The sequence below is a fragment of the Callorhinus ursinus genome, unplaced genomic scaffold (genome assembly GCF_003265705.2).
Source record: "Callorhinus ursinus isolate GAN/ISIS: 27379988/994484 unplaced genomic scaffold, GSC_fseal_2.0 scaffold48, whole genome shotgun sequence".
NCBI lineage: Eukaryota > Metazoa > Chordata > Mammalia > Carnivora > Otariidae > Callorhinus > Callorhinus ursinus.
This window is the reverse complement of record NW_027397110.1, coordinates 9805383-9832551: the sequence shown is the minus strand read 5'-3', so window position 1 is coordinate 9832551 and position 27169 is coordinate 9805383. Positions and strand designations below refer to the sequence as shown.

The window sequence follows — 27169 nt, the reverse complement described above, 5'->3', positions numbered from 1 at the left end:
TTCAAATCCCTATATTTGTATCTTTGGGGTAAATACCCAGTAGTCCTAGGCCCCAAGTTTAAAGGGGAAAAAAACCTCCTTAGACAAAGTACAAGCGTGGATAAGTTAATCAACTCAGAATTGGCTCAGGGAAGCCATAAAGAGATTTCAGAAGGCCAGACATAATTCTAAATGAATGATCCAAATAACTGTTTCTGGAACTAAGTAAAAGTGGCAAGATTTGTGAGCAGGGATTGCCTGGTAAGACTACCTGGGAGAGGAGGGTCAGAATGGGGCCTGGAAGATGGGGAGGATGAAGCAGAAGAGAGGGACCCTCCCCTGAGAAGAGGGACCAGAGTGGGTGGGGGAGTCAGGAGGCTTGAGTGGCATCTTTGCCGTGAGAATTGTTTACAAAACACTCACACCTGGTTCTCTTTATCTTGACCTTCACAAGTAACTGCTGGGAGGATCATTTCCCCCTGGTCTACAGATACCTGAAGCTCAGAGTCAGGCAGTGACTTGCCCAAGGTCACCCAGTTATAAAATGGCAGAACATAGGCTTGAGCTAAGACTGCTGCATTTTTTTTTTTAAGATTTATTTATTTTGAGAGAGAGAGCATGTGCACACACAAACACAGGAGCGGGGGCAGAGGGAGACGGAGAGAGAAACTTCTCAAGCAGACTCCCCGCTGATTCCTAGGCGGGGCTCAATTCCACCACCCTCAGATCATGACCTGAGTGGAAATCAAGAATCGGACACTTAACCGACTGAGACACCCAGGCCCCCCCAGCTGCTGCTTTTTAAAATTAAAATCCTGGCCTGAACAGGGCTTGGAAGTTCCAGCCCTAGCTCTGCTACCAACCATCTATCTGTGAGACAAGGGGAAGCTGCTTCTCTGAGCCTCAGTTTCCTTACCTGCACAATGTGGCTGGCAATCCTTATTCGCCTCTCATAGGGTCGTGGTGAAATTTGAAATCCTGTGAGTAACCTGAACTGCAGAACAGTGGGTACATGAGAAGGTCACTGCTACTTTGGCATTCTGCACGTTTGCTGGGGCTCAGATTAGCTTCCTAAGGAGTGTGTGGGGTGGGGCTCCCATTGAATGGTGGGATGTGCAGATAATCATCCTTCTATATCTCTCCTTCCTCCGCTGCCCCTGGAAGGAAGCTGTGACCCTCCGTGGGGCCCGGGAGGCTGCTCCTCAAGACTAAAGAAAGAGATGAGGTGTGAGGAGTCTTTCACCAAATACCATAGAAAGCATCTGCCTCGATGCTCTTAGTTTGCATATGGCGAAAGGGGGCACATAAAGGCAAAGGAAGGTAACTTGTCCAATCTGTCGTTAATAACAAAGCCACTGAATACAAGTGTGCAAACGTTAAAAGGGCGCTGCACTAGATGGCAGGAGTCTCAGGGTCAAGATCTAGATCTTATACCAACCGTGGGTGGCTCCGGACAAAATCCCTTTCCTTCTCTGGCACTTAGTTTCCTGGTCACAGAACTGGGATTAGTCTCGAAGGGTCCTTCCAGCTCGGAGACCGTCATCGGTGATGCAGCACCCTAGGCCGGGGTGCAGAAAACGTGAAAGGGTTTGTATTCCCCTGAACTTCGCCGGAAACCTCCGCGCCCAAGGATGCTTCCGTTGCCACGGCAACCGCCCGGCCGGCGTGGTCCCCGGAGTCCCGCAGAGGAAGCTGGGAAGAACCCTGCCCTTACCAAGATGGCGGCGGCCACAGGGCAGGGGGCGGGGTTGAACGTTGTCAGCCTGTCCAGACCTTTCCTCTGTTTCCGCTTTTTCGTGCAAACGGCGAGCTTCCGTCAATACTCGTTCCCTTTTCTGGTTCTGGGAGCACCGGGAGCCAGGGAGGAAGCGTCGTCTGCAAGGACTGGGGCAAACACTCTGGTGGTGGGGAAGGCGGGACTTCCGCGTCTCACAGGAAGTGACGCGACAATCGCGGCCGCCGACAGGTGGAACCGCAGGTGGGTTCAGGTGCCAGGCTGGCCTGGACCCGGCTGTGGGACCGACGCTTCCGGTGAGCGACAGAGGTAGCTTCCAAGGGCCTGGAGACCCGTGGGGGCGGGCTCTGGGGTCTGAGCCCACCGTGCTGGCCCGGAATTACCCCCTGTACCTAGTAAGAATCCCGTACCTTCCCGCCCCCTTACCTCGGGGACTCTCCCCGCCGTCCAGATGGAAGGGGGATGATCCGGCTCTCCCGGATCGCCGGGGTGGAGGTTGACATCTAGGCACGTCGGGTCCCCCAACCCTACGCTCTTTTCTGTCCCTGATGCAGTTCCCCATTCCCCTGCCGAGCTGGACAGTTAGCCAGCCCGCCTCAACTCTCGGAACCATGTTTGCGGACTTGGATTATGACATCGAGGAGGATAAACTGTGAGTATTTTGTTCCCTGCAAGTCCCAGGAATGCACGAGCTCCAGGGCCTCCAGATCCCCAGACTTCCCGGTTCTACAGACCCTTGCTTCTCAGCGGGGGATTAGGTCTTGTACTGTAGCAGGAATGGATCCTGCCCTTCCAGGAGCTCACCTTCTGTAGCTGCGCTGTGGACACATTAGCAGATAATAGGTCAGGGCCACATGGGCACTAATGGAGAATGGCCTGGCTACAAGGAGAGAGCAGATGGAGCACTGCCTCGACGAGGGTGTTCAAGGGAGCCTTCATAAAGGAGGTGGCAATTGAGCAAGTTTTCAAGGTGAATAGGAATATTGTAAACCTGCCTTCCTTCCCAGTATAGACAATTGGTGAGACAGATTTTCAAAAATTGTTAGTCTCCTTCCTAAAATCTGTCCTCCATCTGTCCACTGCCGGTGTCCTCAACACTTAGTATGGGGCTCGCCGTCAGTAGCTTGTTAGCAAATGTTTGTTGAATGAATAAGTGAATAAAGGCAAATATCTACCACAGAATATAAATAAGTGCTGGTTTATAGTGAAAACTGAGAGGTAATTGAGCAGAGCAATTGAGAGATGGGTGATGGAGAGTTGAACAGGAGAAGGCTTCCTGGAGGAGGTGGCCATGATGTTGCATGTGTGCCCGAGAAAGTGACAAGGACAGAGTCTGACTCAGGTCTCAGAGGTAGGATGAAGGAGAGGGAAGGGGGACCTGTTTTCATGGAATGCCTGCTCTGGGCTGGGTTGGTGTTAAGTGCCTTCCATGTGCTTTCTTACAAGAATTTTCATCAAAGTAGCAAGCCATTTCTACTACCACTTTATGGATGAGGGAACTGAGATGCACAGAGGGGACTGACTTACCCAAGTGCTGTAGATGGTAAATAGCAGAGCTGGGATCTGATCCCGTGTCTGCAGGACTCCCAAGAGCTGCGCATGTTCCAGTGCAAGATGCTGTCTCTTTTGGCCAAATGAGAAAAGAAAAAGCTGAGCTGCACTTGGAGCCTCTCAGGGGTTTTGGAGGGCCTGTTCCCTTTGCTGTCCCCTCCAGTCATCCTTCCAGGAGATTCAGCCTCGTGTGCTTCTCTTTCTAGTGGAATCCCTACTGTGCCCGGGAAGGTGACCCTGCAGAAGGATGCTCAGAACCTGATCGGGATCAGCATCGGAGGAGGGGCCCAGTACTGCCCTTGCCTCTATATCGTCCAGGTATTGGGTGCTTTGGAGGTGGGGGTGAGGTCCTGGAAAGGGTGAGCCATCGCCCTGCTTGGGCAGGTTCATTCTCCCCTCTGCAGAGCTGATGCCTTTTCTTCTTGAGGTCTGACCCCCTCAGAGAGGCCTTCCCGAGTGCCCCTGTCCGGAGGTGCACCCTCGTTCTCTGTCATGTCAGTGTGTTCCTTCCCTTCTCAGCCCCCCTCACCCTCTGTAATCATGGGTTTGCCCATTCGTGATTCTATATCTAGCTGCTTCCCAGTCTCTGCAGTGTGAGGACAGGATCTCAGTCTGCTTTTTCACTGCGGTCAGCACTGAGTACAATGCTTGGCATAGGGTCGAATCCACAGAACTCTCAGCCGGGGGTCCTGGGGTAAGTGAAGTGTTGTGGAAAGTCTCCAAGTCTATGAAGTGATAGTGGCCTGAGTTCAAATGTAAGCCTCCCTGCTCAGTGGCGGGTTACCTAAACTCTTTGGGTCTCAGCTTCCTCCCCTGGAAAGTGAGGGTGTAAAATGTTTGGTCACCGTGAGGATTTAACAGAGTGCCCCCAAGCAATGCCTGGCATTTAATAAACATGAAATAGAAGATGTTGTTATTTTTCTGACAGTTGTTCACTTCCCCAGATGGTACACTGAACAATTCTGTGGTTCTTGTAGAAGCTGCCCTGGTGACTTCCGGTCAGCTGTGACTCTGAGCCGTGGGGACAGTTTTCTTTACCTTGCGGCTGGTCGGAATCACTGGTTTTTGTGCAGGCTCGGAAGGAAGCTCGCCACCTCAGACATAAACATGACCCGGCTTCTACCCTGTTCCAACTTGCTCAGCTCAGTAGCTGTTGGTGGCAGATGGGAAGCTCCTGTCTTTCAGGTTCTTGCAAAAGAGTCACTTCTGGGCCTTGAAGACAGAGATTTCCGGGATGTGGCCTGGCCTGCTCCGGATGCCACCTTCATGAGCAGTTTGGCCTCCTCTGGCCCAGGAGGTGGTAGGGAGGCCTCGCCCAGGCTTGCCCCCCTTGCTTTGTGCTGGTGTGGCCCCTGCCACCTCCCCCTCCTCACCCACGGGGGACCAGATTTGCTTAGAACAAACTGCGATTACAAAATAATAGAATTCAGTCAAATAATAGCACCCACTGTTGCACCCCTTCTTTTTTTTTTTTTTTAAGATTTGTTTATTAGAGAGAGAGAGGGAGAGCCGGGGGAGGGACAGAGGGAGAGGGAGAGAGAATCTTAAGCAGACTCCCCACTGAGTGCAGAGCCTGACGTGGGGCTTGATCTTATGACCCTGAGATCATGACCTGAGCTGAAACCAAGAGTCGGACGCTTAGCCGACTGAGCCGCCCAGGCGCCCCTCTTCTACCCCTTCTTAACACCCTCCCCCACTCCCCCTCCCCCAACCCCATCCCAGCGGCAACGCTACTTTTTACCCTTACAGCTGTTTCTTCAGGTGTGAGCCTCCATTTTTCCTCGCTTAGATACTTACCCTGTCATTTCTTGATCTGTCACTTGTAAATATCTGTCAACTTTTCCCAGTCCGGTAGATGGGAATGTTCGCTGTCTTCCAGAGCCACTCTGCTTTCTCTCACCCCATCCTCCCAGCGTGGTGGTTGTGCAGTTTGGGCTAATCTGCTGTCCGAGAGTCAGCGCCACAGGCCAGGCTGTGCCATGGGCACTAGGGATAAGGAAGCGTGGGGAACAAGGAGCCCGTCCTCCCGAGCTGCTGTTGTAGGAGGATGGTAACACACTGGTCTGCCTCCTGAGCTTCATGATCGTCCGGGGTCATGCTTTTTTATTTATTTATTTATTTTTAAAGATTTTATTTATTTATTCATGAGAGACAGAGAGAGAGAGAGAGAGGCAGAGGGAGAAGCAGGCTCCCAAGGAGCAGGGAGCCCAATGCAGGACTCGATCCCGGGACCCTGGGATCATGACCTGAGCCGAAGGCAGATGCTTAACCATCTGAGCCACCCAGGCACCCAGGGGGTTGTGCTTTTTTAAAGAATTACTTTATTGTGGTGAAATTCACTTAACATACAATTAGCAGTTTTCAAGTTCAGTGGCATTTGGTGCATTTGCTAAATTCAGCTATCACCTCTCTCTCTAATTTCAGAACGTTTTCATCCCCCCAGAAAGAGCAGCCCGTGCCCTTTAAGTATTCACTCGTCACCCGCCTCCCCTCCCCTGGCCACCACTCCTCTGACTCTGCGACTCGTGTCCGTGCTGGTTATGTCAGATCAGTTGGTGATCTGGTTATTAGATAGATTGTTTTTTGGATATTTTAATATAAAAAGAATCTAACATGTCACCTTTGGTGTCTGGCTTCTTTCTTTCTTTTTTTTTTTCTTTTTAAAGATTTTATTTATTTATTCGAGAGAGAGAGAATGAGAGATAGCACGAGAGGGAAGAGGGTCAGAGGGAGAAGCAGACTCCCCGCCGAGCAGGGAGCCCGATGCGGCACTCGATCCCGGGACTCCAGGATCATGACCTGAGCCGAAGGCAGTCGCTTAACCAACTGAGCCACCCAGGCGCCCATGTCTGGCTTCTTTCACTTAGCATAATGTTTCTGAATTTCATTCAGACGGTGGCATATTTCAGTAATTTTTTCTTTTTATGGCTGATGAATTTTCCATTTGTGTGCATCCGTTCATTTGATGGACATTCAGGTTGTTTGCGCCTTTTGGCTGCTATGACCAATGCCGCTGTGAGCACGCACACGAGCTCCCGGGGCTGACGCGCGCGTTCGTGTTCAGGGAGCGTGTACCTGGGAGCGGGAGCGGGATGGCTGGCTCACGTGGTGCTTCTGTGGTTTACTTTTTGAGGAACCTCTGTCTCTTTTCTTAACTCAATCTTTTCTTTTTTAACGTCGTTTCTTGGGGTTCTTCCATTTGCGTTCTCCTTGTACATTCAGTACCTTTCCTCAGGCAGCCATCTGCCACCATCTTTCTGTTGCTCCCCACGCTGTGGTCTGTCCTCACTCAGCCTCCTCTTCCCTCTCTGTGGGACTCCGCTTCCGGGAGCCCTCTTTCTTTCCTTTATTTTCTTTAAGTTTTTATTTTGATTCCAGTTAGTTAACATCCAGTGTAGTATTAGTGTCAGGAGTACAACACAATGATTCAGCACCTCCACACATCACCTGGTGCTCCTCACAAGTGCCTGCCTTAATCCCCAGCACCTGGTTCCCCCATCCCCCACCCACCTCCCCTCCAGTGGCCAGCAGTTTGTCCTCTGTATGTTGTGTGTTTGTTTTTTAAGATTTATTTATTTATTTGAGAGAGAGAGAGCGCGTGCTCAGGGGGCAGTGACAGGGAGAAGGAGAGACAGAATTTCAAGCAGACTCCCTGCTGAGGGCAGAGCCCGACACAGGGCTCCATCTCACAACCCTGAGATCATGACCTGAGCCGAAATCAAGAGTTAGACGCGTAACCGACTGAGCCACCCAGGCGCCCCTGTTGTCTATAGTTAAAAGTCTGTTTCTTGCTTAGTCGCTCTTTTTTTCCTTTTGCTCATTCGTTTTGTTTCTTAAATTCCATGTATGAGTGAAATCATGTGGTCTTTGTCTTTGTGTGACAGACTTATTTTGCTCACATTATACTCTTTAGATCCATCCATGTCTTTGCAAACGGCAAGATTTCATTCTTTTTTATGGTTGACTAATATTCCATTAAATATATATACATCACATCTTCATTCATCAACTGATGGGCACTTGAGCTGCTTCCATATTTTTGCTATTGCAAATAACAGTGCTATAAACATAGAGATGCACGTATCCCTTTGAATTAGCATTTTTGTATTCTTTGTATTCTGAATACCCAGTAGTACGGTCGCTGGATTGTAGGGTAGTTCTATATTTAACTTTTTGAGGGACCTCCATACTGTTTTCCAGAATGGCTGCACCAATTAGCATTCCCACCAACAGTGCAAAAATGTTCCTTTTTCTGCGAATCCTCGCCAACACTTGTTGTTTCTTGTGCTGTTGATTTTAGCCATCCTGACAGGTATGAGGTGATATTTCAGGGTAGTTTTGATTTGCGTTTCCCTGATGCTGAGTGATGTTGAGCACCTTTTCATGTATCTGTTGGCCCTCTGGATGTCTTCTTTGGAGAAATGTCTATTCGTGTCTTCTGCCCATTTTTTAATTGGATTATTTGGTTTTTGAGTGTTGAGTTTGATAAGTTCTTTATAGATCTTGGATACTAGCCCTTTATCGGCTATGTCATTTACAAATATCTTCACCCATTCCGTAGGTTGCCTTTCGGTTTTGTTGACTGTTTCCTTCACTGTGCAGGCCGGGAGCTCTCTTTCTCGGCCGACTTCCCCATCGAGGTGGAGCGCATCCTCTTGTAGCTTTCTGAGAGAGGCTGCGTGGGAGGTACATTTTTTGAGAGCTTGTGTCTCTGAAAGTGCCATTATCCTGTCTTTGTTGTTGTTCTCATAGTCCTTCCAGTTGGCACTTGGGCAGATCAAATTCAAGAATGTCAAAAAAAAAAAAAAAAGAATGCCGAGTTTGAAAATAATTTTCACCTGGAAATTTGTTGGCGTCCTTTCATTATCTTTTGCCATCACATTGTTGTGTCTGATGGTGCTCTTCTGATATGTGACCCTTTATCTGTGATGTGTTTTATCCTTGGTCTCTCAAGACTCTTGGGAATTTCCTTGTGTCCCTGGCCTTCTGAAGGGTCATGACGATGGCTCTTGGCTCAGGTCTTTGTTGTGTTGGACCTCAGAGGGCACATCCCTCGGGGAACCTCATGTCTTTCTCCGCCCTGGAAGTTTCTAGTATTAGCTCTTTGATGGGATCTTGCTCTCGGGTTTCTGTTCCCTCTTGTGGGACTCCTGTTGGCTAGTGCTGGGCTTCCCGAAATGATCTTCTAATATTTTTCTTTCTCTTTTTTTCCGATTGTCCATGTCTTTTTTGCTTTCCTTGGCTTGGTTGCATAGCTTCTTTGGACATTGTAAACTTCTGTTATAATTTGCATTTCTGAGATCTCTCTTTTTTTTTTTTTTGAAGATTTGATTTGTTTATTTGAGAGAGAGTGAGCACGAGTGAGCACGAGTGGGAGGAGGGACAGAGGGAGAGAGAGAAGCAGACTCCCTGCGGAGCAAGGAGCCCAACACGGAGCTTGATCCCAGGACACCGGGATCATGACCTGAGCCAAAGTCAGATACTTAATGGACTGAGCCACCCAGGTGCCCCCGCCCTATTTTTGAATCAATCCTTTTACATCATCCTGTTCTTTTTCTAATCATCTTGAAGATGTTAATTATGGTTTTCTTTTTGTTTTTGTACCGGCTCTACTTTGTTTCTGCTTCCTGTGGTTCCTTTTTTCTGTTTTTAAGTGTTTTTCCTATGGGACACTTTTCTCAAGTGCCCGGTAATTTTCGCCTGTGTTTACATGCTGAGTGAGCCATCACAGTCATGTGCTAATGGTGTTTGAGGATCTTGTGTGCAGACCATGTCTGGGGGGCTTCCCTGGGGGATGGTCAGGCATCAGGCGAGCTGAGGGGGGGGTGGCGCGGATCTGCCAGTGTCTGTACATAGACGGGCCTTTCGTGTGGAGCCATCCAGGGCAGTGGCCTCCAGTTTCCGTGGGGAAGGGCCGTAAGCCTGGCTGCTGGCATTCTGGGCCCCCACTGGGGCTATGGGGCTTTAGGGCTCGCTGAACCCAAATCTCTCCGGTCCCGTGCCTCTCTCTTGCCTCCCTCGGTCCCTGGGCCTGAGTCAGGAGCTTCTCTGGGGAAAACCACCTCCATCTTCCACCTTCCATGGACTGCCTTGTGGATGGCGACGGAACCAGGAGTTGAGTCCTTTGCCTACTTTCTACACCTTGTCTTCCACCCACCTGTGGCTGTTGCCAGAGATCTGCTTCCTGACCCACTGACAATTTCCAGCGAAGATTAGATCTCTCTTCCTAAAGCCCCTCCATAGGCCCTTGGGTTCCCGTTGTCCATCTTCCAAGGACAGGTAGACCCTCTCATTGTCTTCTTTACCATTTAAAAAAAATATATTGGGGCGCCCATCCAACTCTTGATTTCGGCTCAGGTTATGATCTCAGGGTCCTGGGATGGAGCCCCGCATCAGGGCTGAGCATGGAGTCAGCTTGAGATTCTCTCCCTCTCCCTCTCCCTCTGCCCCTCCCCCTGCTCATGCTCTCTCTCTGAAATAAATAAGTCTTTAAAAAATAATAATTGTATTTTTAGTGTGATTCTGGAAGTTAGTGGAAACTCTCGGGTTTTTCCTTTCTTCCTTATAATGTTACATATGTGAAACATCAAGTGTTCTTTCTACATGCTTTGTGTAGAAAATTTAGCAACTGAAGACAAAGTAGGGGCGCCTGGGTGGCTCAGTCGTTATGCGTCTGCCTTCGGCTCAGGTCATGATCCCAGGGTCCTGGGATTGAGCCCCACATTGGGCTCCCTGCTCGGCGGGAAGCCTGCTTCTCCCTCTCCCACTCCCCCTGCTTGTGTTCCCTCTCTCGCTGTGTCTCTGTCAAATAAATAAATTAAAAAAAAAAAAAGACAAAGTAGAGAAAGACAGCAGATGACCACTGCAAATAAGTCGGTGTCTGTCTCAGTGGCTCTTGGCTGGCTGCGATGTTTTGTGTTCTTGTCCATCCCTGCACACGCGTTTGCAGTCTCCCCCCACTGCCCTGAGCAGCACTCACGCATCTGTGCTTGGACAGGCCCACCCAGCCTCACGCCACAATGAGTGTAGACCCTGTTGAAGGGGCCACCCTGGGAGGGGGACTCACATGCGCGGTGGAGTCCTTGCTCTTTGGGGACTGAGATAAGGCGCAGGAACTGACCAGAGGGGCTTCAGGGCTTCGAGTCAGCCCAGAGCAGCCTTGTGGGGAAAATCTGTTAAAGAACTGAGTTTGGAGGAGCACACGCTCAGTTGGGTGTGTGAGGGCTGGGCCAAGCCGGGCCTTGGTCGGGGTGCAGGGCGTGACTGTCTACCCCGCCCCCCCTTGCACCCCCAGGTGTTTGACAACACCCCAGCGGCCCTCGACGGCACCGTGGCAGCTGGTGACGAGATCACCGGTGTCAATGGCCGGTCGATCAAAGGCAAAACTAAGGTGGAGGTGGCAAAGATGATTCAGGAGGTGAAGGTAAGGCTGCTGTGGGTGGGGGGTGGCAGGGGGACACAGGCAGCCGAGCTGCTTCGATGACGTCCAGCCTGCCAGAGGCCCCAGCAGGCCTGGAAGGGGATGGGCCCTCTCTCCACTGCCCCCTCGGTACACCAGAGTCTGGGCCACACTCCAGCCTCTCTCAGTGTCTCCCACATCTCGTCAGTAAATACCACTCATGCTCCAGGACTTGTCATGCCTTGGCGGGAGAGTGGGCACCTTCCCGTCCCCTGCCCTTCAGCTCCCAGGGTTGCTGTTGGACTGGGAACCGTGCCTCAGGGCGAGCCAGTGTGTCCCCACTCAGGGCTGGAGCTGAAGCTAGAAGTCCAAGGTGAACCTGCTGGGGTCAGTAGACACCTAGTAAATGTCAGTTGGGCCATGCTGGGCCTGGGAGGTGTACGAGGGAAAGATGAGCGCCCTCCCCCCCCCACCCCGCTTCCTCATCCCTGTAGGAGCTTTCCGTCCACTGGGTCCTCCTGGGCTCACAGACCCCCAGGGAAACTTCTGGGGTCTGGGGTAGCTCTCAGTCCTGCCCCAGGTCTTTTATTCTGCAGACCACAATCATACACGGCCGGTCCCCTGCGCCCCACGCCCCACCCCAGCTGCTACGGGCCAAGGCCTCGCCGCACAAGTCCCCTCCCCTGCCAATGGCTGGCAGCATCCTGACCGGTCACGGAGCAAGCATGTAGCCCTTTTGCCGTTTCTTAGAGATTTTGTTGCTAGTGACTTGGGAAACCAAAACAGCAAACCAAACCAATGCAAAGCCATTGGATGATCTCTCAAAGTCTTCGAGGCAAGGGCCCCAACTGTAAATTGAGCTTGGTCGAGTGTTCTGACTCCCTCACTCCTGTCCCTGCTCCATGTCTTAGGGACCTGGTACCAATGTCCCTGCCAGTCCCTCTTGCCTTAGCCCGGGGCCAGGTGCCTCTCCGCCTTCTCCCGTTTATTCTCCTGTTCGGCCCCACGTGACCTGGGTGTTCCTGACCCGGCGCAGCCTGTCGGGCAGAGGAGCTCTCGTGGGAAGCAGGTGCACGGTGTTTCATCCTGGTACAGACCGGAGGGCGGGGGCATTCCCCCTGTGGCTGCTTCCTCAGCCCTCACAGCTGTGCTCATCACAGCCCCCCCGCCCTGTCCTCTGAGGCCTGTGCCACGCCAGCCCCCCATGTTGCCCACAAGGACGAGACGTCTTCATGTGTGTGCACAGCCGTGACACTAACGGAGGGGTCTCCCGGCTCCTGTGTTTGGCTGTGGGCAGGGACTATAGTCCCCATTTATTGGCGCCCAGAGGGAGGAAGGGATTTGCTTTAGGCGCACGGCTGGCCCAGCACCCAGGTCTGAGTGCCACTGCCCTCAGCTGCTGTCTGTCACGGTCCCCACAGCGCACTCCGCCGCAGCCTGAGAGAGCCTTTGCCTCTGTCCCTGACTGACGGCATCAGGTCATTTTGGTTTCCCTTCAGGGCTCATTTTGGAAATCCTGTGTTGTATTTGAATGGGTTCTTTCCCAAGTTCAAGGGACTTAGGATTGCATGGATGAGAGTGACTGTGGCAGCCTCCCGTGGTTAGGGAAGGCTTCTCAGGAGAAGGCAGCGCTTCTCTTCCAGTTATAGAAAGTGATTTGCATCGGCCTCCCTGCTGGCTTGGGCCCTGAGGGCTGGGGGCTGCCCCACACCTGCTCCTTGGCATCCTGGCACCAGGCACAGAGAAAGTGCGCAGACGTGTTAGTTGGGTGCGGTCTCCCCCCACCACGCAAACGGCGTGGTGAGGGCTCGGAGAGGGGCATGGTGTGGGGAAGAGCGGGGCACCTGGTCTCCTGGAGCACAGGACCCCCAGGACCACCAGGTGGTGAGCTCTGATGGCAGGGACCATGTCTGTCCATGTCCCTGTTGGTTCCCCAGGGCCCGGCACATAGTAGGACAAGGAGGGAGCTGGGAATAAACCAGTTACAAGGCAGGGCCCGGTCACAGCCCTTGGCCCAGCATGGCAGAATTCATGGTTAGTCTGGGCCCTTCCCAGGTCTCAGGATTCTCTCGTGACCACATATTTCGGGGCAGGCAGGCTTCCCCAGGGAAGGGGCTTGGGACCCAGGAGACTCCTTCTCAACTCTCCTCTTTTCCAGGGAGAGGTGACTATCCACTACAACAAGCTGCAGGCGGACCCCAAGCAGGGCATGTCCCTGGACATTGGTAAGCTGGGCCAGAGCAGTGGCACCCAGTGGCCCCACAGGCCCCTGGCGCCCCTGTTCTGCATTTTTATGACAGTGTGTCAAGAGTTACCTGGCTTTTGACCAAGTCAAGGGCCTGGGAGGACCCAGGGTGCTCTCCTGCAGCTGCTCCCAAGAAATCTGTCCCTGATTTTCCTCTGCCCCATGTTGCAGTCCTCTCCCAGGGCCACCTGCTCTGGGACCTCGCTGCCCTAGGGTTGTCCCTTATAGGCCAGCCCTTCACCCCTCCAAAAGGGAGGGCAGCCTACAGTGAGGTGTGGTGCCTCATGCCCACCCGCATGCCCCTACGTGGCCCTGGCCGCCTCTTGCGCCCACCTGCTCCCAGGAAGGCTCGAGATCTGAGCTGGACATCAGGCCTTGGATAGAGGGTCACGGGCCACCTCTTACTCTCACAGCATTCCGTGGAACAGGTTGCCTCCTGCTAGGGGGGCTGGGCTTTGGTTCTGTAGAAGCTTCAGGCTCCAGAGCTGGACATTGCAGCTTTGAGGTCCTCTGGACCAGCCCCCTCATTCCACATCAAGGCCTGAGGCCCAGAGAGGGCTCTGTGTCCCCTGGTGATGCACACCCAGATCTCTTGGCTCTGGAGCCAGCACACTTTTCTTCTACCCTAGGGCCACAGCTGTGTCCTGGTTTTTAGGGAGAGAGGCTAAGATGAAGTGTGTCCTCGATGGAGGTGCTCTGTAGAAACCCCTTGGGTCCCATCCCTGTCCCCTTCCAGGGACTCCGTATGCGACCACGTGTACAGTCCGGGGTCTGAGGTCACTTGCACTGATGGCAGCTCGGCTTCCAGATGTGAAGGGAGAAGAGACTCTCCCTGGTTTGCCTGTTGGCACTTTACACATTAGCCTCCTTCCAGCTTCCAGCACCGCCTTCACGGAGAGCAAGTAGGGCAGGGGGCCCAGTGCGGCCCCACTGGGGCGCTCCCCACCTCACAGTCACCCCTGCACCAGAGCTCAGTGCAGCCCCCTCAGCCCCTGCTGTCGCTGGCCATGAGGAGTTGAGCTGGGGCAGGGATGGCCTGATGGCCCAGCTGCACACTCCCCTCACTGAGTCCCTTTCTTCCCTGGTCCCAGTGTTGAAGAAAGTAAAGCATCGGCTGGTAGAGAACATGAGTTCGGGGACCGCAGACGCCCTGGGCCTGAGCCGGGCCATCCTGTGCAATGGTGAGTCCTCTCCTCCTGCCCGGGGTCACAGGCCCAGGCTTCCAGATTGAGGGGCACCACGGCCGCCCGTGGAACTGACGTGGCCCCTGCCGCCCGTGGGGCCGATGGTCACCATCTGCATCCCCAGAGGCCTCTCTGCCTCCCACAGAGCGTCCATAGCAGTCAGCCAAGGCATCCTGCAGCCAGCGGCCCCCATGCCCGGGCCCGGCTTTTCCAGGCCCAGGTCACAGATGAGACAGATGCCCAGCGCGGAGGTGCCTCCTCCCAGCTCCCCGCGCCGGTGCCTGCGCCACTGCCCTCAGCCACTGTCACAGCGCCCGCGGCAGCCACGAGGTGCCCTCAAGTGCAGCCCCAGCTCCCTGCTCCCGCAGTGCCCCTCCCTGCACCCCTGCCTTTCTCCAGGAGGTGGCGCTGCTGCCCTTGCTGCCGAGGTTCCAGGCCAGGACCGGAGGTGGGGGGCACGGACACACACGTTCACACCCACGCATGTGTGTGGCCTGTAAAACACTTGGTCCTGCGTCCACCGTCCGCAGCCCGAGCTTATAAATAGCAGTTCTGTGCATGTGTGGGGGCTAGATTTAAATGCCTATGTGTATTGTCGGCTCAGCTGGGCACACTGGGCAGCATTGGCTGGGACGTGGGGGTGGGGTCTGAGCTCGTTCCAAGCCGTGTACAAAAGTGGTGGCTGCTATTTTCAGCTTCTTGGTGCCTATAAATCCCTGTTACTGTAGTGACCATGCGCTGAGATGAAATTAGAACTGGTTGTTGTGTTTTTCCCCCCAAACCTTGCAATTTCCCCAGCCTTAAATAGGGTTTCTAAAATTGAAGCTGTCATGATGTCCCATGACCCAGCTAAAAACAACAGCACGGTGCTTACGTGGTTCCTTTCCTGCCAGGCTGGCCAGGGGCCAGGGCTCTGGGGGCCAGCCAGGGGCCAGCTGGGGGGCCAAGCTTCTGAAGACCCCTGCGATACTCCCTCCCCCCCGCCCCAGAGCCCACATGGCCGCCTGACACCCAGCCACCTTGCCCAGACTCGGCTTCCACTCTCCTCCCCACCTCCCACTCAGAAAACCCCGCCTGGGGCGGAAGGGGGTGTCAGAGGGCTCACCCAGCTGTGTGCCTTCGGGCAAGTTGTCCCTCGGCTTATACAGTCCCTGCCCCAGAGGCTCATTCAAAGGAAGGACTGAGCTGTGTGCAAGGAGCCTTGAGCGGTGGGTCCAGGCTCACAGCAGCCGAGCTCAGTGCAGCCAGGCCCTGCCCTGAGGGCCCGCCACGTGAGGAAGCCACGGCACCGACCCTGCCCTGTGGTGGCCGCTGGTGCTCCTGGTGGGGCAGTGGGAGGCCCCCCCCCCATCCCCTCACTGCTGGAGGGCCCTCCCTCCCTGATCCGAAATGCCGGCCCCAGCAGTCCACTTGCTCCCATTTTGAGCCCTTGAGGGGAGGCAGCTGCCCCCACCTCTCCCCTGACAGTCCTATGGTCACCCCAGTCATTGCCTGGCCACCGTCTCCTCTGCTGGACTGTGAGCCTCGAGGGCATGATGTGGGGCTCATTCACCAAGGTCATTCTGTGGGCCTGACGTGGGGCCTGGCACACGGAAGGTGCTTGAGAAAGCTCTGTGAAGCGAATGAGGATGATCGCCGAGGCCGGGTCCAGCTCGATCTCTGCCTCAGGGCCCTTCCTGACTCGGTCTTCCCTCCCTGAGTGGTTCTCCCTCCTGAGCTGTCACATTTGCTTGTCACGCGTGCACTGAGGCTGTCATAGCGACCCATCTCTCCGGCTTATCTCTGACTGCCTTCCCCCTTGGCTGTCGGCAGGGTTTGTGCTAGAAGTACGCGGGCCTTGCCTGCTAGGACAGGGCCTGCCTTTGGCTGGCCATCTGGAGCCACCCACACGTGGGGCCTCGGGGACGACCCAACCATTTTTCACCGTTGACTTTGGCAGTACCGAAATGATCACCACCTTCCTGCCCCGCTGATGTGCCGCCTGCTGGGTGGGGACTTACCGCAGGAGTGGCCCAAGGGCCACCCTGCCTGTCCCCGGCTTGCCTGTGGTTTGGGGGTCCCGGGCTGCTACAGAGCACTCCCGAGTGTGGCTGAGGAGCCAGCTCCCCCTTCCTGGGGCCCGTCCGCTGCCAGTCCTGGCTCTCTTCTGGGCCACCCCTGGCACTCTCCTCACCTCGGCCTTGTCGAGACTCACTGCCGCCCCCCCCCCCGCCCCCACAGATGGGCTTGTGAAGAGGCTGGAGGAACTGGAGCGGACCGCCGAGCTGTACCGAGGTGAGCAGCCGTGCCCGGCACGGGCCGCTGGGGTGGGTCGTCCCGGCCCTGCTCTGACACGGTGGCAGCAGGCACAGGAATGCTGGCCTGTGAAATCCTAGGACTGCGGCCATCAGGGATTCTTAAGAAAAAAGCCTCTTAAGACATACTTTTTCTGATTATGAAGCTAATACATGTCCATAAAAATTCCAGTAATAGCACACGGGAATGCGGTGGGAGTCTCTCCGAACCCAGCTAGCGCCCAGAGAGCCGGCCCATGGGAGGCCTTGTTCACTGTCTGCCCCGCGGAGCCCTGGCTCTCCTGTCTGATGGGGACCGCTCTTGGGTGGCGCTGGGCCTGGGGCTGAGCCCTAGCGGGGCTGTGGGAAAAGCCAGCGAGCTCAGGAAGAGTGAGGGCCTCAGGGCGGGGTTGGACGCCGTGTCCTGGGCGGCCACTGTGGCCCCACCATGTGTCCCCATCCCCCTTCGGTGGGGTCTCTCCCACAGGAATGACAGAACACACCAAGAACCTCCTCCGGGCCTTTTATGAGCTGTCACAGACACACCGGGGTAAGGGCGCCCCCAGACATGCTCTGTGACCCTGGAAAGACCCTCGCTCCCCTCTGAGCTCAGTGCTCCCTCATACAGTGAGGGTGTGGCCGAAGCCCTCCCTGGGGCCTTCCTCACAGCCACACCCAGGCAGATGCCACGGCATCTGATGTCGGGCCAGGTTCGGGCTGAGCCTTGTCTAGATGCCAGGAGGTAGCAATAATGGGGGCCAGTAGGGAGCATCTGGACCAGCTGGTCTTCTGTGGGGCCCAGTCCCTTGTCTGGGCCCTCCCCCATCTTATCTCTACCGCCGCTTTCAGTGTAGAGAGCCTTCCTTATGCGTGCTCCCTTTTCCTACAAGTCTGCTTGGCTGGGCAGGGCAGCTGCAGTTATCCCCATTTTACAGTTGGGAAAACGAAGCCCAGGCAGAGGAAATGGTCACCCAGCCCCTTCGGGCAGAGCTGGCCTTAGACCCCGGCATCCAGATTCCTAGAGCAGCGATCTGCCGTCCGGCAACACTGGCCTCCAGTCTTGACTGAGCCTTCTTCCCACATGGTCTGGTCATTCTGGGGAATGAGGGCTACTCTCTTGGGTGTAGGCCCAGCTCCCTTGGGGGTACAGACCCAACTCTCTTCAGGTGTAGACCCACCTCCCTTGGGACATAGACTTCATATAGACCTTGGCCTTCAGCCTGCCATGCCCCCTGCCCTGCTTCGCCCCGACAAATCCCTGGCTTCCCCATGAAGGGGTCAGGTAGGGACAGCCTTCAGGGCAGACTTGTCCTGCAGCCTTTGGGGACGTGTTCTCCGTCATCGGGGTGCGGGAGCCCCAGCCAGCCGCGAGCGAGGCTTTCGTGAAGTTTGCCGACGCCCACCGCAGCATCGAGAAGTTCGGCATCCGGCTGCTGAAAACCATCAAGCCGGTGGGTTGTGTGGGGCATGTGTCAGCATGTGAGGGTAGAGAGGGGACAGTGTGGCTTGCAGAAGGGTCCCAGACTGGAGTCAGAACACGTGGGTGTAGGTTCTGGCTTGGTCACCTACACTGTGGCTGATTGTGGGTTGGTCACTCTGCTTCCTTGGCCTCACTCAGCATTGACCTCCAGGCTGGTTTCTGGCCCTGGCTGCACCTGAGTTACGGTTTGCCCTGGGCCCGGCTGTATCTTCTTCTCACCCTGGAGTGGACAGACTTGTCTGAGGGTGCCCTTTGGCTCTGACACCTGGGTCCACTAGAAGGATTGCTGGATCAGTGCTGTTCTTTGTCATGCTGGCTAGCCTAATCCCTGCCCCCGGGGGACTAAGCATCTGCTCCCTCCTTCCCTTCCAGATGCTGACAGACCTGAACACGTACCTCAACAAAGCCATCCCAGACACTCGCCTCACCATCAAGAAGTACCTGGATGTGAAGTTCGAGTACCTGGTAAGTGGTCTCCAGCCCCTGGGGAGGGATGAGTCTGGCATGCTGGGGAAAGAACCCACCTAGAGATTTTCCCCTCAGTTGGCCACAGGATGGCAGGCAGGATGGCCCTAGAACCTCTGTCATGTCTGAGGATGTGGGACAGGGACCTGGGAGGTACTGGGGAATTGGACCACAGCCTAGACCCTGCCCCGACTGCACCGAGGAGCCTCTGGGAGCCTGGGGTAGGCAGAGCCCTTACTCTGGACCCCTTTGACCCCTTGGGATTTTTTGGTCACTTTTACAGTGGGTCAGTGGTTATAAAGTGGGTGCCAAGGGACATTATTGAGTTGTGGGTTTTTTTTTTTTTTTAAGGTGATTGATTGATTGAAAGAGCGTGTGAGTGGGAAGAGGGGCAGAGGGAGAGAATCTCAAGCAGACTCTGTGCTGAGTGTGGAGCCTGATGCGGGGTTCGATCTCACGACCCTGAGATCACGATCTGAGCTGAAATCAAGAGTTGGACACCCAACTGACTGAGCCACCCGGGCGCCTCTGGACATTTTATGTTGAAATAAAAATTCTGATGGTCAAAAGAGTTGAGGGGAAAATGCTCCACCAAGCAAGCCAAGGCTCCTTTGATGCAGGACTTCTCAGAGCCTTTGACAGGCTTGTGTGCAACATGAATCTTCTAGGGCCTTCCTACGCTCTTTTGATCATGGAATCCCTTTTAACCCAGAACATCTCTTAGGACCTGAGTTTGGCAAATGCTGGGCTGTTTCTCAGGCCCTTGTCACCCTCCCAGATGAGTGCCCCCTCCTGTGTACTGCCACCTCGCCCTGGGCCTCCCCAAGCAAGAGCCAGTCGAGTGAGGTTCCAGCCTATCCTAGTTGAGGGCACGCAGGGCCCAGGAGGCCTGACATGGCCGCCCCCAGGCAGGGCTTTGGGGTCCTGTGGGGCATGGACGGAAGTGGGCATCAGGGTGGGCATCCAGGAGGCACTGCCCCTCTGACATTGTGGCCTTGCTGTCCCACACAGTCCTACTGCCTGAAGGTGAAGGAGATGGATGACGAGGAGTACAGCTGCATCGTGAGTTTTCAGGGGCGATTGGGGGGTGGCCCTGGTGCTGGAAAGTCTTGGGGTGCACACAGCTTCCCCTGCTTGTCTCACAGAGGCCCAAGAATGTCCTGGGGCTGCCAGGGGCAGCGGGTGGCTCAGGCCAACCTGGGAGAGGCTTGGGGGTCTGGCTGGGCTCTTGTTTCTGGAGGTGTGGGGCTGTCCATCCCCACCCAGGCCCCTCTGGGCCTCCGAGTGCTGGCCAGCTTGCTGCAGTACCTCTCTCCCAGGCTTTGCGAGGCTCTTGTGGGGAGAAGCTGACTTCCCTCACTCCTAAGAGGCCATTTTTAATCCTCTACATTTTTAATATTTTTGATGGCAGGATCTACCTTAGCACTAAATGTTCATTATTTAACGTGCAAGGGTGTGGTCTTTTGTTTTCTTCACAAAGAGTAAGTGCTTCTGGCGTCCCAGAAGTGAGGGACCGTGGGAGCTTTGAAAAGTGCCGTGTGCTGCAGGGGTGTGAGCTGGGAGCTGGGCTCTGCAACCTTACCCCCGCCGCCGTCTGTCCCAAAGCAGGCTCCCCCTCCCCTACTCTCCACCCCGCCGGGGTCCTGATGTGCCCCCCACTGCCCCAGGCCCTGGGGGAGCCCCTGTACCGTGTGAGCACTGGCAACTACGAGTATCGCCTGATCCTGCGCTGTCGCCAGGAGGCCCGCGCCCGTTTCTCCCAGATGCGCAAAGACGTGCTGGAGAAGATTGAGTTGCTGGACCAGAAGCATGGTGAGGGGAGTAGGTGGGCACTGGGGGCCGGAGAGGCCTGCCCAACCCCAGCCCTGCGCCGTGCTTGCGCTTGGGGGGTGGGTGCCATCTCCCCATTTCAGAGCTGGGGAAACGGTGGCCCGGAGAGGTAAGGTACCTCCGTGAGGTCACACGGTCCCGCTGTGCAGAGCTTTGAGTCGGACCCAAGATGGAAAGTCCTGGCAGGAGCGGCCCCGCTTCCTGGGGCCTGGCTTGGGGTGGGACTGGCCCACGCCCTGGGGGTGCAGCGGGGTTCACAATCTCCCCACCGAGCCTGGGAGCTGGGAGATCCGCGTCTGCGCCGGGGCAGGAGGCGGGCCCGGGCCGGCTTGGCGGGGGCGGGGGCGGGGGCGGGGGCGGGGGCGGGGTCTTCTCCACTGGTGCCTGTCTGCCCGCCCTGCCGCCCCAGTCCAGGACATCGTGTTCCAGCTGCAGCGCTTCGTGTCCACCATGTCCAAGTACTACAACGACTGCTACGCAGTGCTGCGTGACGCCGACGTCTTCCCCATCGAGGTGGACCTGGCCCACACCACGCTGGCCTATGGCCTCGGCCAGGACGGGTTCACCGACGCCGAGGACGAGGACGAAGACGACGACGACACGGCAGCCGGGGAGCCGCCCAGGGATGCGCAAGGGGCTGCTGGGCCCCTGGACAGGGGTGGGAGCTGGTGTGACTCCTGAGTGCGCCCCCCCGCCGTGGGGTGCGGATGGGGGCTTGTGGGCGGGAGGACAGAGGGTAGAAGCCGGGGCGGCGCCGCCACACCACAGGGTGGCGCATAAAGGCCGGCTGGCTTGGGGCGCTGCCTCCCCGCTCCTCTGTCCTGGCTCAGTGAACCGGGCTCCAGCCCAGGAGAGTGCCCAGGGCCTGCGGCCTGATCTGGACACTGGCCCCCCTCCCCCTCCCCCCCACCTCCCCAGCCAGTTGGGGAGCTTGGCCCCTGGAACTGCCTTAGGGAGGAGAGAGGGGGCGCAGAGAGGAGGAGGGCTTGGAGGTGGCCCCAAGCCCCGGAGCCGCTGCCCGTGGGCACCAGCACCGGCCCCACCTGGAGCCTGCCAGCGTGGGGGGCCGTGGGCGCGCAGCCGAGGCTGGGGCCGGTGGCCGCGGACCCCCTCACCTCGCCCCAGGCCGGCCCAGCCCCTCCCACACTCACCCCTCCGCGGCCTTTATTTATTCATGTCCCCCAGCTCAGCCGCGTCCCCAGGGGAGGGCCAGGCGCTGGGCCTGTACCGAATAAACACAGACCCAGACTGAGCCGGGCTCTTTGCGGTGGCCTCGGACCCGCCTCCTCCCCTCGCCGCCCCGTCTGCTGCCTCCCTGGTCCCGAGGGAGGGCGGGCAACAAGATGCAGCGACATTCCCTTCATACCCTCGCTCGTCTTCCTCGCTGCAGCTCTGTGAACTGGCACTCCTGTCCCCGCGTGCGGACGGGGGGACTGAGGCTCGAGAAGTGGCTTGCTCAGGGCCACCCAGTGTCCAGGGATAGAGAGGGATCTGGACTTGAGTCTGGCAGGTCCCAGAGACCCCAAGGCTTGCTGCTTTGTGGGGCCTCTGACCTCCTCCCTCACCTTGGCTCTGCCCGGGCTTCTGGCCAGTAGCTCTGCCGCCGTTGGGAAGGGCAGGGCAGACGCTGGGTCCGGAGGCCCCAAGGCCCCACGTCGGGGAGAGAATGTCAGGGAAGCCCCCAGCACTCTAGGCACACCTAGAAGGCCAGTGGACCACGCCGCCCTCGTACTCTGCGTCTTTGCAAAGCGGTGGAAATAGGCTGGCTGTGTCTCCTGTCAGCACAGACCACACCTGTGGTCCCCGTGTAATGAACGGTGGCCCTTTTCACCCCAGAAGTGTCCCTGTTTGAACAGTGAGTTATACGCCCATCCTGAGAAGGGGAGGAAGCAAGAGGCTGTGAGGGGCTGTGACTGAAGGAACAGCCGGCGTGAAGGCCACGGGCACAGACCGAAACCCACTGCTGGATTCCAGCCACCGCCTCTGTGGCCCTGGACTACTACTCCCTAACCTCTCTGTGCTCCAGTTTCCCTGTCTGTGCTTGTGGCCAGCAGTGGCCCTTAACCTGCTCGGGCTATAAGTATCTGATGAGTTAGCACTTGTAAAGGCCCTGACAGCACCTGGCACACAGTCCCTGCTCTGAGTGTTTAATAAAATGTAGTCACTGCTCTAGTGGCTCAGGGATGCAGACCTGTGTGTTAGCCAGGCATTTTCGAGGGCTCCCACGCCTTCGTAGGACCTGGTTGGAAAACGAGACCAACGGTGGGGAGGAGGGGGGGTACTGGTGGGACAGCTCAATAGCAGGGCTCTGCGGCGGGAAGGCTCCTTCCTACTCTCGGGCCTGGTTTCCACACTCATGATGTGGAGGGAGGGAAGCAAAGGAAGTGCCAGGTGTCAGATTTGTGGGAAGAGAATAAATACATGGAGCGAATAGATCCCAGAGGCTTTCCAGCCAGGGTGAGACCTGGGCTCTGCTGCACTTGGATCCAAGTGCAAGAGGTCAAAAGTCAAAGTGCGAGAGAGACCCCTAGTGCCTCCAAGTCAGAACACCTCCCCCCTCCACGCCCCCTCTTCCATCTCTGCCACTTCTTCTCCCAGCACCTTCCGGGTCAGAGGGCCCTGGGGAGAGCCTCTCAGAATCCCTCCCACCTCCTCCGACCCCCAGCCACCAGGGCTGGGAAGGCACAGGAACGGGACCTCTGTCTTGCAGCTGAGCTTTATGAACTTCAGTTTCGCACAGGCCAAACCCGGTCCATGCACAGCAGCATCACTGAGCCAGGCCACGGCCTGGCCATGGCCCGCTGGGCAGATGAGGGAGGGAGCTCCCCGCCGCCCCCCCCCCCGGCCCGGGGCCCCAGGGGGGACCACCGCAAAGCAGCCTCCAGCGTGCCAGGCCCTCTTGGGACAGCCAGGGCTCTGAGAGGGTAAACCCCATTCCCAAAGTCACCAGCCACCTCGCCTGGTGCCCCTGGGGGCTATACAGGCTTGGGGTCCCGCCCTGGTTCCGCCTCCGCCTCTGGTGCCGCGGCCCCGTGGCTCAGCACCTCCCGGGCTTCGAGGCTGCCAGGCTCCTCAGACCCGGCAGGCAGGGCCTCAGAGTCGCCTGGCGCCTCAGCGTCCTCGCTGTCGCTGGCCGCGCCCCCGGCGCCTTGGCCGGGCCGGGTGTCCTGAGAGCGGCGGCCGCGCAGGCAACACTTGGTGGCGACGGCCATGAAGACCCCGGCCAGGGCCACCTCGGAGCCGGCCAGGTAGAAGATGACCTCGTAGTTCCTCAGGGCGTCCACCAGGCGGCCTGGGGCGGGGGGGGGGGTGGCAAGGTGAGGGCCTGCGTGGAAGCCCACCTTCACCCTTCCCCACAGCCTCAGATAAAGGGGAGTGCCCCCCTCAACCTGGTGGGGTTTACATTGTTCCACCTAACCCCCTGGTCTTCAGGGGCCTGGCTCAGCTTTCTCTCTGTCTCCCTCCCCAGCCGCCTCTTGCCCCTGCCAAGGGCCCCGGTACCCCTAGGCTGAGCTTCCACCAGTGCGGGCTGGGGGCAGGACGTGTGGGTCACAATCCCTGTTAACCCCCTCTGTATTTTCCAAGTGTTCTCTCCAAGCACGTATTACTTTCATACTCAGGAAAATCTTTTAATTTTAATTGCAAATATTTGCCCCCCAAGCGTGGTTCCTCTGCGGGCTCCATCCTCCCCTGGCATTTTTGTCACTTACCACCCCAGGCTGTGACCCCTTGGTCTACAGCTCTGTGGCTTTGGGGAGGCTTCCCAGTGTCCCCCAAGCCGGCTGCCTGCCTGAGCCCCTCTGAGCACTTCTCCTAAACTTGCCTTCCTGGTCCCTGCCCGCCCCTCCTACACTCTGCCCTGCAAGTGTTCACCTCCTTACCCCCTATTAGACCCACCCCCCAGGTCACATGGGAAAATGGAAGATGGACCCCTGAGCCTCCGGGGGGCTGGTTTTGTGGCTTTTGGTGGTGAGCTTGCGGGGGCTGCCCTCACACTGAAGTGAGATGACAAGCCCTGATGAGGACACTTGGCTAGCCCAGCCCTGGAAGGAGGGGCAGTTCACCCTATCTCAGGGGCAGCCTGGGCCCCAGCAGAGGTGGCCTCCCCTCATTGCTCATCCCACAGCCTGACCACAGACAGGCTCTCTGTGCTGTTTCAGAGACGATCCGCCAATCCTGGAGGACCCTGATGTCCCCTCTTTCCAAGCTCAGTTCCTGCCTCACTTGTATAGGAACCCTGTCCCCCTAATGTGCCCCACACTGTCCTATGTCCTGCCCTGTGAGGCTGCCTGCATGCCGGCCCCTGCAGGGATCCTCCCTGGCCTCTCATCATGGTGACTTCCTAAGGCCAATGACTGTAGTGTGCCCAGTGGGTGGTGCGCACAGCGGAAGGCCCAGACCCTGTCCCTGCATGGTAGCTTCACCAAGCGAGGGCAGGACCTGGCCATGGCCTGCTGGACAGAGGAGGGAGGGAGCTCCCTTCCTGGGCCCCAGGGTGACCACTCATGAGCACCCCCACTCTGCTCCCAGCCTCACGTCTGGTCCCTCAAAGACACTGTCCCTATTCTGGTCACCCTTGACGGCTGGGGACACTAAAGCCCTCAGCTGCAGTGTTCCAAAGGTAGGGGCATTTAGCCCTGGGCAGGGCTCTGCTCTTCCTCTGGCACCGCACTGTACTAGGCCCCTGTGCCTCAGTTTGCCCACCTGCAAAAGGAGAATAAGCACCTGTACTTCACAAGGGCTCTGGGCCAACATTTGAAATGACCCAGTGGGTCCGCTGCTGTCAGTGTTGGGTTCTTCCTGGCACCTTTCCCGGCCCTTCCGCCCCCGCCCAGAGCTAGTAGTACCGGGCTTGGAGGAGGGGCTAATTAGCCACGGGAAGGGGCTGCCCACCCCACCAGGCTGTCCCGGACAATGGGTCCCTTTCCCTCATCCCTGGAAGCTCCATCTGGGGCAGGGAAGGCGCTTCCCTCGGTCTGGGGAACTAGCCCCGCGCCCCCTCCTCCCGGGACGGGGAGGCGCACCGGCAGAGGGCGGTCCGATGAGCACGGCCACGGCCTCGACGAGCAGCACCAGGCCCAGCGCGCTGGGGAAGCGGTGCGAACCCACGGCCGCCATGAGCACCTCGAACTGCAGCGCACCCACCATGCCGTACGAGAGGCCAAAGGCGACGCAGAAGGCGACAAGGGCGCCGTAGGAGCGCGCGCGCGCGCTGCTCAGATCCGTGAGCCCGTTGGCCATCAGGGCCAGGCTGAAGAGGTAGGCGACATGGGGTCGCAGGCGCGCCAGGCCCGCCAGGGCGCCGCACGCCGGCCGCGCCACGATGTCTACGAAGCCCACGATGGACAGCAGGAAGGCGGCGTCGGCGTCCGGCACGCCCGCGTCCTTGGCGTAGTTCACCAGCAGGATGGCGGGCACGAAGAGCCCGAGCGCCATCAGGAACTTGGTGACGGCGTACACCCCGAAGGCGCGGTCCGCGCACACGGCCACGTCCAGCAGGCGCCGGCGGCTGCGGCCGCCAGAGGGCGCCTCGCGCAGACGCAGCCCCGCGCGCTCCGCCTCCGCCTCCGCCTCCCCGGGGGCGCCGTCCGCGCTGTCCCCGCGAGGCCGCGGGCCGGGGCCCGGCGGCGGGCGCATGACGGCGCCGCACGCGCAGCAGTGCAGCAGGAGGCCGCCGAGCAGCAGGAAGCCGCCGCGCCAGCCGAAGTGCTCGAGCAGCTGCTGGCCGAGCGGCGACAGCGCCGACAGGAACACGGGGCTGCCCGCCGCCGCCAGCCCGTTTGCCAGGGGCCGCCGCCGCTCGAAGTACAGCCCCAGCATGATGAGCGACGGCTGGAAGTTGAGGGCCAGGCCCAGGCCTGCGGGCGAGGCGGCGCTGTGCCGGGCTCCCCGAGGGCGCCCCCACCCCCAGCCCCCAGCGGGAGGGAGGGGCCAGGCCCCCACGGGGTGGGCCGACTACCTCTCGGGGGGGAAACTGAGGACAGGAAGCCTCGCAGCGAGGACTCCCGTCCCCCCTCCTCCACACACACACCCGCACGGCCAGCCCCATCCGCGCAGGGGAGGCGAGTCGTGGCCGCCCTCACCTGTGAGCACCCCGGCCGTCAGGTACAGCTCCAGGAGGCGCGTGGCGAAGGATGCCAGGACCATGCCCGCCGAGGCCAACAGCCCACCCACCAGCATCACCGGGCGACAGCCAAAGCGGGTCACGAGGATGCTGGAGACAGGACCTGTGGGCAGGGCACGGTCACCGCTCAAACTGGACCAATCTCTCTCCCGTGGACACTCCAGGCTTGGCACCTGCCAGCCCCCAGAAGATGGCTCGAGGGGAGAAGGGCACCCTCGGTTCCGAGAGGGCAGTGTCTGCCCAAGGTCACAGAGCTTGGCTAGGACAGACCAAGGAGGCAGCGCCCTGCGGGGGAACGCAAGGAAGGGACTTGCCTTGGTCCAGAGGCCCCATCCCCGACCCTCCTGAGAACAGGGAACCCAAAGCAGAAGAGGCAGACGCCCCTCGCTCTTTATCTGCACAGCTGGAATCGTCCCTTGGGCTGCTCAGGCTCTTTCCACCCCTTACTCCCAGCGCCCCCCACCCCGGGCGGCCCCCCGGGTGGTTAGGGCGCCACTGCCCCCTCCCTGCCCCCTCCTCCCCTGTCTCTGGGGAAGAAAGTGGTTTCCGTGCTCTCCCCGCGGGGCCTGGGGGGTGCCCAGGGGGTCTGAGGGGCCTGGGGGAGGGACCCGCGAGGGGGCGCTGACCGGTGCCGTAGAGCATGGCGAGCATGATGGAGGACACCCAGGCCGTGTCGCTGTAGCCCGCGCCGAAGTCGCGCATGAGCGCGCGGAAGAAGACGCTCACGGCCTTGGGGAAGCCGTACGCGAAACCGGTGACCACGAAGCAGGCGCCCAGCACGGCCCAGCCCCAGCCTCCGTCTGGGGGACCCTCGCCCCGCCGGGGGCTGCCAGCGCCCATCGCTGCTGCCTCTGCTGGAGGAAGGGGACACGAGGGAGCCGCGAAGGTCTGTAGCCCCAACTAG

General features: G+C 58.0%; 2 protein-coding genes and 1 long non-coding RNA gene across 7 annotated transcripts; 1 reads left to right on the top strand and 2 right to left on the bottom strand.

Annotated features, from left to right (window-relative positions):
* Positions 1–193: 193 nt before the first annotated feature.
* Positions 194–1594, bottom strand: LOC112831503 (uncharacterized). The gene is made up of 3 exons (XR_003210161.2): positions 1418–1594; positions 896–973; positions 194–713 (listed from the first exon to the last, which is right to left on the bottom strand). It is a non-coding gene; the product is annotated as an uncharacterized lncRNA (long non-coding RNA).
* A 237-nt stretch (positions 1595–1831) lies between these two features.
* On the top strand, positions 1832–22313 carry PICK1 (protein interacting with PRKCA 1). 5 transcript variants are annotated; one of them, XM_025882273.2, is made up of 13 exons: positions 1832–1957; positions 2269–2366; positions 3472–3583; positions 10560–10688; positions 12823–12889; positions 14001–14090; positions 16314–16367; positions 16854–16916; positions 17684–17817; positions 18219–18311; positions 19323–19373; positions 19979–20123; positions 20551–22313. In XM_025882273.2, the coding sequence occupies exons 2-13, from the start codon at positions 2326–2328 to the stop codon at positions 20820–20822; spliced, it is 1251 nt and encodes a 416-aa protein (XP_025738058.1). In that variant the 5' UTR covers positions 1832–1957; positions 2269–2325; the 3' UTR covers positions 20823–22313. The 5 variants fall into 5 exon arrangements, with proteins under 5 accessions (XP_025738058.1, XP_025738059.1, XP_025738055.1 ...); XM_025882270.2 differs by having other exon boundaries at positions 1880–2010; XM_025882272.2 differs by having other exon boundaries at positions 1910–2023.
* A 741-nt stretch (positions 22314–23054) lies between these two features.
* SLC16A8 (solute carrier family 16 member 8) lies at positions 23055–27105 on the bottom strand. Its single transcript, XM_025881558.2, has 4 exons — positions 26892–27105; positions 26225–26368; positions 25166–25999; positions 23055–23433 (listed from the first exon to the last, which is right to left on the bottom strand). Exons 1-4 carry the CDS (start codon positions 27103–27105, stop codon positions 23117–23119), a joined length of 1509 nt encoding a protein of 502 aa, XP_025737343.1. The 3' UTR covers positions 23055–23116.
* Positions 27106–27169: the final 64 nt, after the last annotated feature.